Consider the following 15,641-nt stretch of genomic DNA (forward strand, 5'->3'; position numbering starts at 1 on the left):
GTTTTTGATTTTGCCAGTGTCTTGTGTGCTGAGCATGAATTTCCAGAGATGGAACTTAAAGCAAATGCCAGCACAACAAATTTTGCAAGGGACCATTCATTTAATCTGCTAACACAGGAGTCAGAAATAGATGCTGTTTCCATGCCTTACAGGTTAATATACACCACTCCACAGGTAATAGAGAGGGACAAGTTTCCTATGATTATTATAATGGATACAGAGGCTGAGCTCTTTTCTAGGAATAGTACTAGGGTAGATATATTCTCAGAATCATTGTATTTCTTTCCCTTCCCTGAAGAAAGAATTTATCTTGAGAACTATGGCTCCATATCTAGGTAGAATGGATAGAGGGGGGAAAAATCAGTTCCCCCTCCTACAATACATAGCTTTTTCCCCTTCCCATCAGTCTTACTTCCTGAAGGAACAGAACTCCAAGGAAAAGTGCAAAAATCATGCCCCTAATTTAAAGGATAAGGACAGGAGAAAGTATATGCAGGGGAAGATCGCCTTCTTATATTTTTCTTTAAATCTCTCTCTCTCTCTAGATACATATTTCTAGTCCACCAATCAGCATGGCAGTTAGGTAATGGTACACCAGGGGATCTTAAACAACAATCTCTTTCAGATTCAATGCACATGACTGAGGAGTTAACATTTCTCCTGGTGAGCAGGGTTCATTCACAATGCTGTTCTAATGGTATTGGTGATATTGGATCCTCCTCTTTACCATTCTCCCTTGTCTTCTGACTCCTGCTGTTCATTCCCTCCGTTTCAAATTACAATATTCTTGTATTGATCTCTACAGCACAACCAACAACTTGCTTAACGGATTGATCCTATCACTTCTGCTCTACTCATGTAGACCTTCATTTGTATCACAGGCACTGTTACGGATATTGTTAATTCTTCCTTAACTTCTTGAATTTGCCCATCTAAATTTAAATATGTGTTGGTTATTCCAGGTATAAAGAAGCCTAGTTTAAATACTTAAACCATCAGAAAATTTTTCAAATTTCAATCCATTCTTTCCCCCTTTGTATCTAAACTGTTATATTATCTCATTTGGGATCAGTTTTTGCTGCACTTTTATAACCACATTCATCCTTTTCAATCCGATTTTAGTTCAATGAACTGTCTTACTAGATGTCTGTTAAGATCACATTGTTGCTAAGTTGAATACCCAGGCAGTCGTGTGTCTTGGTTTTGCTAGACTTGTATAAGACACTAGGACTTGTAGAAATATTACAGAGATTTGTTGTCATCTAAATTAGTTTGGAAACCAAAGATTTGCATTCTCACAGATGTTAAGCTATCTTACTGATCATTCCTCTTTTGCAGCTTGTGTCTGAAAAACAAAAGGAAAAAAACCCTGTCACTCTACCGCCATCCCTCTATATGGGTGATCTTCAGTGTTCTATACTAGCTTCATTTTTATTTATACCTGCAGCAGCTTAGGCCACGTCCAGACTAGGGTATTAAAATCAATTTTAGAAACGCAACTTCAGCTACGTGAATAACGTAGCTGAAGTCGAATTTCTAAAATCGAGGTACTCACCCGTCTGGATGGCGCGGCATCGATGTCCGCTGCTCTCCGTGTCGATTCCGGAACTTCGTTCGGGTTGATGGAGTTCCGGAATCGATGTAAGCGCGCTCGGGGATCGATACATCGCGTCCAGACTAGACGCAATATATCGATCCCCGAGCAATCGATTTTAACCCGCCGATGCCGCGGGTTAGTCTGGACGTGGGCTTAGTGCTCTAATTCCTATGGATTTAACTACCAGCTATTTGTAGATGATCTGCAGGCTTTAGCTGTCTCTTAGAACTTCACCTGTATCACTCTTGTTGTCCTGGTGATATTCCTAACTGCATGTTTGATCACCTTTCATTATTAAATATGGATACAATGGATATTTTATTTCTTAGCCCTAATGCCCAGCTACCCACCATAGGTCTTTCTATTTTGAGGTTCACTCTTCTGTATTATCACTCCCATTACACACAGACTAAAATGTGGGAGTTTCTTCTGTTTCAGCTGGTATTTCACTCAAATATCAAATCCAAGATAAGGCTTGTAGGCACCTCCATTTACTAAAGGTTTCTAATCTGTGGATTTCTGCTGCCTACCCCTTGGTGCACACTGGTTCTTTCTCAGCTCAGCTTCTGTAATGGTCTTTATGTCTCTTTCCAGTTCATAACTATTACAGAGCAATGCTGTTCACTTCAGTTTCACTATTCCTGTTTCTTCTATGTTCTTTCCTTAATTAAGTGTTCATTTTGGTTATCCCTAAAGACACAAATACAGTTTAGCATTTTGAAATTTAAGGCACTTCACATTGCTACACCTTCATTATAATCATTATACGATTTGGTCCCAGGGCTATTTCCCAGCTTGTAAATCACCCTGTCTTTGTATTCCCCTTTCTGTATTCTCTCTCTATCCCTCTCCCATCATTTTCTTAATGTCTTCTGTTACGGCCTCCAGTTTCTCTAATTTATTTTGTTAGTTACATTTCCAAATCTCGTCTGCTTCCCACCCTGCTCAGCAACACTTCTGATTCCCCTACCTGGCCCCTTTAATCTGTAGGAAGGTAAAAAAAGAATCTTCAAATCACCAGTCTGAAGCCTTCAGAGCTCACATTTGCCCTGGAAGCCATGCTGCCTTTTTGAGACAAAAGCCTGAGATGCACGGAGCACTTCTGGAAAATGAAAACACAGGCACGCTTCTTTGATACCCAAACACCAACACCACTTCCCTCAGAGATTAAATGTTGAAAAAGGTCTAGACACAAATGCCACCTGCTAAAGGGACTAAAGAGAGATGGAGATCACATACCCCAGCCACTATTTGGATAACGTGCCTGATGAGCCAGATAATTCTGTTATGAGGACAAGAGGATATGAGTGAAGGGAAACAAAGTCAGGAATTCAAAAAGACAAAACCTCCTGCGAAGAATACTTTCCTCAGCAAGGGGAAACGACAATCAGACTTATGCACTGTCAGCCTACAAACAGCATTAAACTAAATTGCCACACATATAAAGATCCTGGAACCATAAACTGAGGGAACTACAGGTCTTGATGAGCACACTGAATGATCCCCTGATATACGAGCAAGTTTCAGAGAAAGCGATTCAAGAGTACTAATTTATTTCAAAAACTCCTTCGTTGACATAACCAACAAAACAAAACCTGCAGAAAAATGGGTTGAAAAGAACAAAATAAAAATTTCTTTCAGCAAGAACAAAAGAAGCTGAACTTTCTTCTTGCAAAATCAGGAACAAATGGTTACCCAGTTTTTGGTGAAGTCCTGACAGACTGGCTACCGACCATCCTGTAATCACATGCCACACAACTCTTCCGCAGAAAGACACACCCCCACAATGGGAACACAAACACCCAAAAAAAGCAAATAAGGGAAAACAAACAACTTAAAGAAAGTGAGAAAGAAAATCAAAGTTCCATTAATATAATTAAACAACTCAATGATGGGGGTAATTTCTATTAAATCAGAAAATAAATTCTAGGTTCAAGTTCTCCGAAGGGTATAAAACATTAGAGCGTGTTTTATGGCTTAATCACAAACTCATTTCTCCAGCCACTACTGGCCATGTCTAATTAAGGGGAAGTATGTTAATGATAGCAGCACAGCCGAGAGACGTCTTCAGTTGCGATATTAATTGCATTTAGGAAAAGAAGCGTGAATTGTGCTTATACAAGCCAATTAGTATGGGTTTGCTAATTAATACTGGAAAGTCAAACTGCTTTTGTCTTGTCAACTGCAATTAGCTGGAGCTGTTTAATTTCTTTTTTTCCAGTAGTAAACTGATTTTTAGCAGAGAAATAATTGAACCATGTGCTGCAATACACTATGCCAGTTAACTCAACATGTCTATTACACTTTTTGATAGTGCACCAAAATGCACTGTATCAGCAAGCGGCACGTGCCATCACTCTTCTAGAATTCTCTGGGCCCACGTGTCTCCCTGAAACTTAACCCCTCTCCTCCTGGCAGTGCAGAGCATGCAGTCACTCTAGTCTAGGCCACTCTCCCAGTGCACTAATGCTGCAAAGGCTTTGATTTTAAATATCAGTATGTCCAGAATGAGTTATCTACCATGGGCCCACAGTAGACAAACACCCACTCAGACCCATTGGTGAGATAAAGTCTGTTACACCACTGAACTCACAGCACATCATTTCATCTTCACCACTGTGAGCAGTGTGGGAGAACTATTAGCACTTATTAAGGTGGTTGCAGAGATGCCACCTGCACAGCATCTTATCCCAATCAGCAGCCCAAAGACCCACTGGATTGTGTGATAGTGCCTGACAGGTGTTTATTCCATTTTATTTACAGCCATAGACTAAGCTCATGCAGAGACTAACTGATGAAAAGCAATATCCACATTTGTCAGAACACAGGATAAGAAGCAGCCTTTTTGTATCTTCCCAGCCACAGAAGCTTAGCATCAAACTCACAAGAAGATGATCTCTGGTAAACAATGGGGAGGGGGATAAAAGGCAAAGGAGATGCAAGGAATCCAAATCAGGGAAACATCTGCTGACCTGTCAATTTAAAATGAGTCTGAAAATAAGGCCATCTAGGCGAGAGAGGGAGTTGGAGAAACATGCCAGGAGAGAACATTTGTTCAGTGGCAGGGAGTGCTACAATCCTTTGAAACCTCAGGTGGTCTGAAATGGAATGGCAACATACAAAGGGAACATTACCACGTCACCTCTAAAGAAATAAAAGAAGTGACACATCCCTCTCCGAGAGGGAGATTTTATTTGTGGAAGGAGGAAAAACATTTGCAAAGCCAACCTCCAGTTCTGAAGAGGAGCTACAATAAGTCAGCTTCTTTCAAATGGGATGAGTATGGGAGAAAGAAAACAGACTATTACATGCTATGGAACAATTTTCTCTGGTCTACTGAATGAAACTCACCAATCTAAATAAAGCTCATATCTCAACCCTCTGCCATCCATACTCCAAACTACTATAGCCTAGGGCCAGAAGTTAGGAGCCTCTTCCTACCAGACTGGCATAGGCTCTGTGAGGACGATCACAAGACCTCCAGCATTTGGTTAAATTAAAACTCCACAAGAGTATACACTGGGCACTGCTTACTCCTGTATCCCCCTCCTCAACAATAGCGTACAACAGCTTTTCATATGTAAACACAAAGAACTAAACTTTCCCAATCTTATCTGCTAGCACACTTAGTGCTCCAGGCTATCTATGGGAGATATGCAACTGAAAACTGGAGCCAGAGTCATTTCTGAGATGCTTACAAAAACCACACTGAACCTGAAAGATGTAACAATTTTCTATTCATAAGTCCAGCGAGCACAGGCCCAGTGCTAAATGCACCAAATTTAAAACTGAGAGCCCATGTAATTTAGAGACTAGATGATAAATGGAATGAATAGTGTTTTCTCTGGAGATCTCAGCTCACATCTGACTCGAGACAATGTGAAACTGACTAAACCTTCAAAAAGATCTGTCCACCTCACCCAGCCACCACACCGTTTGACACAACTGGCAGTCTCTGTTTATGGAAAGTGCAATATTGGAACAGCAATGAACGACACAGCCAAACTAAGAGGCATTGACAGAGATGTGGCAACTCATTGCAAGAATAGCAAGAGGGTTGAAGATCAAGACCAATGTGCATTAGCAGAGTTGTGTGGAAGCCCATAGCAAGATAACAGAAGCATTGGATAGCAGTTGGGTTTCAGATCAGAGGTTTCTTCAGCTCCTGCTGACTGTTGCCAGTCCTACAAGTTCACTTTCATGACTGTTAAAATTCACTCAATTTAGCATAAAACAATACTATATTGTTTATCTTTTTGTTCTGGACCATGCAGCTTTGTACACAATAAAAAAATTCTGCAGCTGAAACTCTGGGACCTGCTCATTTGCACACCACAAGGACTTGAATGGTTAAATGTTGATGTCTCATTCATTCCTGAATATGAAGGATCTCGAATAGTAAAGCAACTGAATTGTGCACAACCTCATTTCTCCTGGTTTTCTGGGCCATTTCCTGTTTCTGAGAAGGTTAGAGTCAACTGAATAGACAAGTGCAACTGAAAAATTAACAAAATAATAAAAACTAGTTTGCAGAGGATTCTGTCACATCTAACACAAACTGCAGCCACCCAAGGAAAATATCTGATTCATTATGAAGTAAAATGCTTATTTTCCTTCTAGAACTGCTAATGAATAGAAGGCAAACTGCCAGGAAGAATACAGGCTTTCGAAGGAGAAGCAGCATTTAGTAATCTCAGCAGAATGCAGGGCTTCCACCAAGTCAATATGGAGACAGACAAGGGGCCAGATATGTGATATTCTTTAATGGGACACACACACTCTCCCCGCTGCAAGGTTCACTGCCTGTTCACATCTCGAATTCGGGATCCACATTCTTAAAAGGCATTTAAAGTTGCACATCATATTTTCACCACTGTAAAACAAGGAGTAAAAGAAAATGAACACATACCATATCTGCTCTTTGCTTCTGGGTCCCCACTTCTTCCAAAACTTGGGACAGCTGAGCCTTCAATAAAATAAAAATCAGAACAGTGTTTTTAGCCACTATGATCTTTGTTCAGTAACATTATTAATTATTATAGTTTGCCACCACTAAGTGCCCAGCACTCCAGTTCTGGGAAATGTGGACTGAGCTAAGTAGCACCTAAATACCTCAAACACCGCAGGGCCCATCGGATTGCTTCTGCTTGGATGATGTATTAAAAGTTTGAGGTTTTCAAGTCTCTTTTTATTTGATTAAAGAAAAAAAACTCACATTTATGCACTTTCTTCTCTTTATATTTTTCTGAGGCTGGGGAAAGATGTTGCATTTATAGCCTGTAGTGAGGTAAGCACCTCGCTCCAGAGAGAAAGGGGTTAAAACCAACTCTGGAAAAGGGCTGCCCCGAGGAGCCAATAAGGTGAAGGTAGGTAGCAGCCAATCCAGGGCTGGTATAAAGAGGGCTGTGAGCTAGGAAGCAGGCAGTCTCACTCCTGTCTTGGAGTGGGAAGGACTAGGCTGCCTGGGAGCACAGGGTACCTTCAACAAAGCAGTGCTGGGGAAGGGGCATGCTGAGCTGAGGAGCTCAGGCCTGGCAACCTCCCAGGCTGAGGCCTGACAGGAAGGCCTAAGGAGGTACTGGGGCTGCAGGGAAAGGCAGCAGGTGCAACCCCCTAGCCAATGATGAGTGGCCATTTCAGTCTGCAGTTTGCCTCTGAGTAAAAGGACTCGATGAAGACTGGCAGTGGGTCACTGAAGCGAGGTGGGTTTAGAGGAGTGGGGCTCCCTGGGTGAGGGGCATCACCCCAAGGTAAGGGGTACCGTAGTCCGGGAGGGACGTGGGGCCTATACGTGGTGGAGATAAAGGAACTGCAAAGGTGTAGGTAACAGAGGGCGAGACACTAGCCATAGAGGGTACTCCAGGGCTGAGAGATCTAATTCCTGGATGACCAGCAGAAGGCGCCGCACCGGTGAGTCGGTGATCTGCTACAAGCCTTCAAGATTAAACGTCTTTAGCTACTTGTAAAACAAATACAAAACTGACTGCAGCTGAGCTATTTCCTGCTACCACCTTGATAACCTGTCTCTAATCCAAAAGGATCTACTTCTAGAGATGTGCAGCTCGACAGTCTCCGGACCTATTCTGTCTTTTGACCTCTTTAACAAGCCTGCCAAATAGGATACCAATTGTAGTTCAAACACCGTGAAAGTAGCCAGACAAGGAGCAGAGGTAATCATTTATTATCCTGTAACGAATGAAACTCCCCATAAGAAAAAAAGTACAATTGCATGAAATACAGCATGAACATATCTAATCACGTTATACTGTAGAGAGCCCCCATTAACACACACACAGGATCTATTGTGACATATTGGATCGTTACTATTATTTATTTGTATTAATGTGGTGAATAGAGACTACAATCAAAATGAGGAAAAGTCCTTGCCCCAAAGAGCTTGCAATCTACAGACACATGAAATACAAGGGTAGGTGCAGAAACAGAGGCACAAAGAAAGGAAGTGACTTGCCCATAGTCACACAGCAGGTCACTGGCAAAGCTAGGAATAGACTGAGCTCTCCTAAACCCTAATCCAGTTTTCTATGCAATGGACCATATTGCCTTTCATGGAAATGCATGTACTGAAGACTATTCACAGATATTTTTGCAGCCTTCAGGCAGAGCAGTTCAAAAGCTCCTGCCTTTGTGAAGCAGAACTTGAGTGTGATGGGTTGTGTCACAGAAACCTCATTGGGACTGCCACCTGATGTGCTGAGACTACCTCTAAACCCGTTTTCCCTGGCATCTTGGGACTTCAATACCTTGCCTGGTTGTGCCAGACACACTAGCCTCCTACAAATATAGACCCAGGTCTGAACCATGCACCCCAAAAGCTGCAAGCTTAACTGAAAATACCTTAAGAAGTGCTCCTGTCTCCAACACCCAGATACCCAGTTCCCAATGGGATCCAAACCCAAAATAAATCCATTTTACTCTGTATAAATCTTATACCGGGTAAACTCAAATTGTTTACCCTCTATAACACTGATAGAGAGATATGAACAGCTGTTTGCTCCCCCAGGTATTAATACTCGCTCTGGGTTAATTAATAAGTAAAAAGTGATTTTATTAAATATAAAAAGTTGGATTTAAGTGGTTCCAAGTAATAACTAACAGAACAAAGTAAATTAACATGCAAAATAAAACAAAAACACGCAAGTCTAAGCCTAATACAGTAAGAAACTAAATACAGGTAAAGCTCGCCCTCAGAGATGTTCCACTAAGCTTCTTTTACAGATTAGACTTCCTCCTAGTCGGGGTCCTGCAATCACTCATTCCTGTAGTTACTGTCTTTTGTTCCAGTTTCTTTCAGGCACCTCTCTGGGGCGGAGAGGCTATCCCTTGAGCCAGCTGAAGACAAAATGGAGAGGTTTCCAGGGGCTTATATAGTCACTCTCTTGTGGGTGGAAACCCCTCTCTTCTCCTGTGTAAAATCCCCTCAACAAGATAGAGTTTTGCAGTCACCTGGGCAAGTCACATGTCTATGAATGATTCAGCTTTTTGCAGGCCGACGCCATTGTTTAGGTTAGTTAGAACAGTTCCCAGGAAAGCTTCGATGTGGATTGGCGACTCCCAAGGTCCATTGTTAGCTAGAGTGCTCCCAATTACTTGAATAACCACTTCATACTATGTTGACCAAAACTGCCTTAAGTGCTTCCTACAGCCAACACTTTAAATACAAGCATAGAGTCAACACTCATAACTTCAGATATAAAAATGATACATGCATATGAATAGGATGAATACATTCAGTAGAACATAACCTTTGCAAAGATATGTACCATGGCATATCTAGCATAAAACATTCCTGTTGTGTCATATTTACACTCATCAGCATATTTCTATGAAGCATTATGGGGTACAACGTCACATGGAGACTAAACAGAGGTATGTTCAGGAACGCCTGTAGAGAAACCCTGATGGGACGATGCTGTGGTAGAGTCCTGGGAAGTGAAGGTGGCTTGGGTTCTCTCAAGGAGACAAAGGCATGGTGAATATTTTGGGGCTGATGAACTCTCGTTGCAAAGCAGGCTTACAGAGTTTTCCTGGCAGAGGCTCTCTCAAAGAAACCCCAAGGTGGTCCAGTGATAGAGGAACTGGGTTCCCCAGAAGAAAGAAGTAAGGCAATCTTGGTTCAGATTGGCATCTCTTCTGAGTTAAAGATACTCCTATGATTCTTCGGTGATGATGGGCCTTTATGAGAGAAAATGCTAGAGGAAACTGGTATTGTAGAATTAGTTCAGAGAAATCACATACAAAACTTTTTGTCACTTCTTTCCACTTCTTCTGTTCCATGACACCATGCTAGCCTCCGATCAGCCTCCCCGTGACTAGCACAGAGCTTGAAGGATAGTCTCAAAGGAGAAAAGCAAAACACATTTAAACAGTCTAAACAACCCAATACGAACTAAAATTTTTCATACAAACTAATTCTGGCAGATACTCATTAAATCCTCCAGAATCTCTCTAATGACATCTTTACACCACATGATATGAGCTTTACGAGCACCGTATCCAAAAGAGGTGAACGACAAGCAGTTCATGACAATGAAATGAAAAACATTAAGCTACAAAAGCTAATTGCACTGAAATACAAGCAAACAAAAAATTACAGTCTCAGAGTTCAGCATAAAACGTGTATGTCAATTCCCCAAACAAAGAAACAAACATTGCAATTAGGCAGAGCTCAAGTCTGCCTCAGCCCTCAACTCAGTGGAAGCGCCAAGAAAGTTACAGGTTCTAGCTGTGCAGACCCTATAAGGATGTCATGTTATTAAAGGAACAGGCACTCATACAAGATGAATGTGGTTGTAACATAAACCTGGGTTCTGGTGCAGGGAAATGAAACACACTCATTAAACACTACAGGAGATGCCAGCCCTGTGCAGACATAAAGAGCAAGCAGAAACAAGAGAGAAGTAAAATTGAAATTACCACAAGAATGCTGAAATGTCAGGAGACCGTTTGTAAATTCACCGACACCTGGGAGTGATTTTTCCCCACAAATATTTAATCGGGTAGAAATCTATCACCAGATTAGAGTCAGAAAAGAGCCACATATTGCATTTGCAAAGACATTCTTCATATGCTGGAATAGCCTTTGCAACACACACACACGGATGGAATGAACACAATGGACAGGTAGTAAATAAACTTTCCAACATCTCTAATGGACTCAGGTCTACATAAAGAGGGTTTTAACCATCAGACAAGGACTATTTCACCATCTTAAGTTAGAAACTAAAAAATGATTAAAAGTTACACTCTACTCTACAGTTACACTCAGTGGTTCTCAACCCACAGTCGAATTAGCACACAGCTGCAGCCCATGTGACATCCCCAAGGCCATGCAGGTAGTATATATATTGTGTGGATGAGGCCCACATAACACATAGAAAGTTGCATGTGAGGCCCACAAAGGTAAATAGGTTGATAACCACTTGTTACACCTACTACTGGTTCTGGTCTGTGAGGGTCTGTCTTGGACTAAGGAAAAGTCAAACAAACCAAAGACAAAGAGTGCCGAAAAGCAATCCATGAATAGATTGAAATGTCCAGGTGTGAGGGCACTTCACTAAGGCTAGAGTGAGGCTGACCGAGATAGGAGTCTGATGTTGTAGGCTGTTAACCCAAGGGAATTCTAAATCTAAATGGTACTTGGAGAAGCATATTAGGAAAGTCAATTACGTTTACCACAAACCCTGCCAAACATTTTAACAAGTGTGCGTTTCACAAGATACTTTCCACCAGCCCTGTATTTCCAAAATAAGGAATTTGTCCCCAACCCAAAGTAATAGAGGCGAACAAATTATAGATGCTTAGCACATGTACAACCTGCTTTTTACTTAGAATTCACACTAACTCTCCCTTTCCACACTGTGCACATATTCTTTTTCCCACTTCTTTCTTCAGTTTCAAACTTGACCTACACAATGGCTGAGGCTAATATTAAGCTCCTGCAAACTGGCTAGGAGGAGAGCTGTCCAAGATGCAAAAGATGATACCTACACATCTTCCAAAACTTAGACACAGGGCAGAGTGCAGTCACTGAAGCAAAGAACAGCACGCAAAGTTCCCGACTCACAAGAAATTATGACATACATGCACAGTTCTGATGGAAACAAAAAGACCTAAGAGGAACCAAGTGTTTGTATATAAGACAAATTACGGTGCACTAGGCTGTGAATCTACTGTGAACCAGCTTGCTATGCAGTAACTGCTCTCCAGTATCTTCCCTGTGCTGTAGCAGTATCCACACGGGACACCACTGTATGTCGAGTGGAGCACTGTAGACTCACACCCTGACTTGCTGCACAGTAACTTGCTGGATAGACAAGCCCTCCATTCCTCTCACGTACTTGAGCATAGTACCTGTGACAAGTCCAGCCCTGGGAATATTTCTAAACTTTGATTTACTGACAAAAAATTTGCTTAATGAGAAATCAGCGCTGGTGAAGAGTTCTATACTGAGAACTCAGGAAAACGAAGTCCACTATTTATCCAGAGGACAAATACAGCAAGGATAATATTAGGTCAAGCATCTCCTCTCTGCCCCACCTGACCATGACACTGAACGACTAACTGTCTAAGTTTCGAACCAGTTAAGACCCTGTGTTCCATTACAAATTCTTAAGCCTTGGTAAAAGTAAACAGTGGGGAAAGAAATTTGTTCTTTAAACAGGAAGTATCTATGTGTCTTGCTGCTCAAACAAGTGAAATTCATTTACTTGAAGGCTTAATCTGTTGTTTGGGCAGCATACAACATGTCATCATGGCAATGTATCAATTAGGGGAACTGTGTAATGGGATGCCACAAGAATGGGAGTTACGGTGTGGTGTTATTTAACATCTTGGCTGAAATTTGGAGCAGGGGATCCACAAAGCACATTAACATAATACATAGATGCGAAGTTTGGTAGGTGTGCAAAAACAACCTTTTGAAGAGGTCAAGAAAACCATCAAGAGAAATTAAAAACATGGACAGGAAATAACACAAGATTTAACTTAAAAAAAACATACATGGGGTGGAACAGACCTCTCAAACTGTTATGCCAACAGAGACCTAGAAGCAAGAGTGGACAGCAAGTTAAATACGAATTTCAGCGCGACATGGCAGGCCAATATGATTTTGGGCTGTAATCACAGAAGCATCAAATTACAAAATAGTCTCTCTCTACTGCATTTGTTTCTGCACAGCTCAGTGCCAAGAAGGGAAGAGGAACTACCGGGAATTCAGAGAATAGCAACCAAACATGATTAGGTGGCTGGAGGAAATCATTTATGAAAAACGCCAAACTATACATTTTAACTCTTTTTACTCAGAGACATAAGTCTTGGGAGGAGTATGAGTGTACACCAAATGCATAATCACCATGAGAAACTATTAAAGGGTCTTAATATCAAGGATGGAAAGGAATTATGTAGGGTGCTAGAAAGGAGTAGAATTAGATATAATTCATGATCATATTACATCTCTGTGGCAACTACAGCCGTTGCTCAAATAAAAATGTAATAGAGATATGTTTAATGTATTGTTAACTGTCTTTTAATATGACCCAGCAGCTCGAAATAAGAAGGTGGCCCAGACAGCATTCTACAAGCGAACAGAAAGTGATCTGCTTATCAGAATTTGAGAACCTGGTAAGTACCTGATAGGTACATCAGGAAGACATTCTCACCCAACTCTCTCTTCCACACACACTGGGGGTTAGCCAAGCACTGAATGTACCAATCTAGTAGTGGTCAGCTGGAACTATTCTACCAGGCTGTGAAATAGCTGATCTGTATGTTTTATCACAACAGCCTGAAATGTTAGCCCTACCCCCAAGCCCTTTCATTAGCCCAAATTAAATATTGAACCTAGCTCAGCTGTTACAGAAAAGATGCTTACAACATCATTCACTGCCATATTCCTACTAGGCCACAGGAAAATGCAAACTAAGCAGCAGCGGCATGAGACACACACACATTTTTTAATTATAAAGGAGAATGAGGCTCTGAACTTACCCAACATCTCACTTAATCAGAGCACTTCAGAAAAGCTGGCAGCCACTGCAAGAGCTTAAGGAAGCAGCTGGAGAGAGACCTTGAATGAGGCACATGGAGGGTATTTACAGGGCCCCCTCAGAAGGAGTTGAGGGGAATGTTATTGTACTGTTTCCTGTTGCTTGCCTTTCAGGTACAGAACAGGTAGGCTGCTCAATTCATACATTTTCAGCCCTAGATCCAAGACCAATTTAGGCCACATGGTCTCATGCCACTTAAGACTCTTTGCAATTTATCATGCCCACTTTCCACCTTATTAATGGATATGTACATCCCCTTAACAAGGTGCACTCTCAGATTTGCCATTCAGGCCAGAAGAATAAAACATACAGCAGAAGCTGGAGCAAAGTTTGCCATTGTAATCTCAGAGCTTTTTCCTGTAAAAAAGCAACATCCCCACATTTAAGTGACTTGTCTGTTCTATCCAGGTTTTTACGCTGTATTCATCACTCTGGTGTTTGGAGGATCTCTCTCAGTAGCAAGGACATGCACACTGAATTTTCAGACAAAAATGGAAATGTGTTATCTTTCAGTTCCCAAGACATTCCCATTACTTAACGTACTATGTTCAATTCCCATGGAGCACATTACTCAAGCTTTAAGGAACGTGAAGGTACTGGGTTAAAGAACTGGATAGGCAAGTAAGTTGCCAACCAACAATTTGCCCACTAACCATATAGTGTGGTCCGGGCAATCAAAATCAGTTAAGCAGAGTATGCCAGAAAAACATCTTGCTCAGCATTTAACAAATCACTTTAAAAAGCCTAGGAGCAGGGGTGTAGGAGGGGGAAAAGTATCTGTCAATTTAAAGTGTTCATCCAATGGGACAACGCTGCCTAATGTAACCTATTTCCTAGTACTATTACATCACCTTCCTAGGAGGTATGATATATTGTAAGTTGACCATATTCTGGATCTGCTATCCAGACTTTGGAGCAATAATATAAATGGTTTGTGAGCATGGGAACCAATTCAAATACCAGGGAGACATTTCTGAATTGTTCAGTTTACTTCCCTGTGCTCTTTGAGTTAATGGCTCTTCTCAAATACCTTCCAAAGCAGCAATTGTAGCTACATCAGCCATATTTCAAACCTTCACAAGTAAACACAAACATGGGAAAAATACCAGACAGGAGTGAATCAAAAAGGTTGAGATCACTGCTCTCCTCATATCTGCTCCTTGTGTCTGTCAAACAGCCATTAATGCCAGCTCCGAGTAGGAAGTGTTTAGTCAGAACTATAGAGCTTTGAGGATTAATGAATCAAGCCCCAAACAATCTGCTAATTACAAGGCAGGTGGTTAAGTTGGCCACATCAATGGCCCCAATCTCTCCTCTGGACATGAATGTGAGCCAGCTGCCCTATGTTATGGACAAGCTGCTCAAGTGACAGAGACACTTGCAGGGAAAATTAAGCTCCTCAACCTCTAGTGAACAAACTTTCACAACAACTACAAAACCCCCTCCATTCTATGAGCAATTAGCAAATCTAAGTACTCTCTTTGTGAACCCACAGTAATTTACAACTCAGTCTCACATTCAGGAGCACACACACTAGTAGCAGCAGCCAAAGAAACACACAATTAAAAATGATGTGCGTTACACACAGGTCGGAAATCAAAACAACTTTGACTTGGAGGCATACCACTTTCAAGCCTTGTGTCTTCATTAGGAAATATGAAGAAACTCCACACACTCATAATAGAAATGTTTGTCCTTGATGCTGAATGGAGATATACAGAAGTCTCATTACCATGGAGAAAAAAGAGGAGCCATAGCACTCTCCGAGTAATATACATATGCACATACATGGCTGATTACTCCTGGCTTGTGCCAACTTTCCTAGTCAGAATTCCAGACCAAGGTCCCCAGGGGAAGGTACTAGGGTTTCAGTGACACAAGCTGTAGTTTGCAACCCCTAGGTGTGCAGCACTTACTGAAAAGGACACCTAGGAGACACTAATATAGAGCATTTTTTGTACAGCATCTTCGCCCAGGAT

At 41.5% G+C, this 15,641-nt stretch overlaps 1 protein-coding gene across 4 annotated transcripts in view; it reads right to left on the reverse strand.

Annotated features, from left to right (window-relative positions):
* The window catches only part of MAD1L1 (mitotic arrest deficient 1 like 1), a 558,561-nt gene that overhangs the window by 254,989 nt on the left and 287,931 nt on the right, over nt 1–15,641 (reverse strand). For all 4 annotated transcript variants that reach the window (XM_030577083.1, XM_030577082.1, XM_030577084.1 and 1 more), the window contains exon 13: nt 6,507–6,563. In XM_030577083.1, coding sequence (XP_030432943.1) covers nt 6,507–6,563 — 57 coding nt within the window. The remainder of the gene's footprint in view (nt 1–6,506; nt 6,564–15,641) is intronic.

Source organism: Gopherus evgoodei, chromosome 10 (assembly GCF_007399415.2).
Source record: "Gopherus evgoodei ecotype Sinaloan lineage chromosome 10, rGopEvg1_v1.p, whole genome shotgun sequence".
In the NCBI taxonomy this organism is placed as follows: Eukaryota; Metazoa; Chordata; order Testudines; family Testudinidae; genus Gopherus; species Gopherus evgoodei.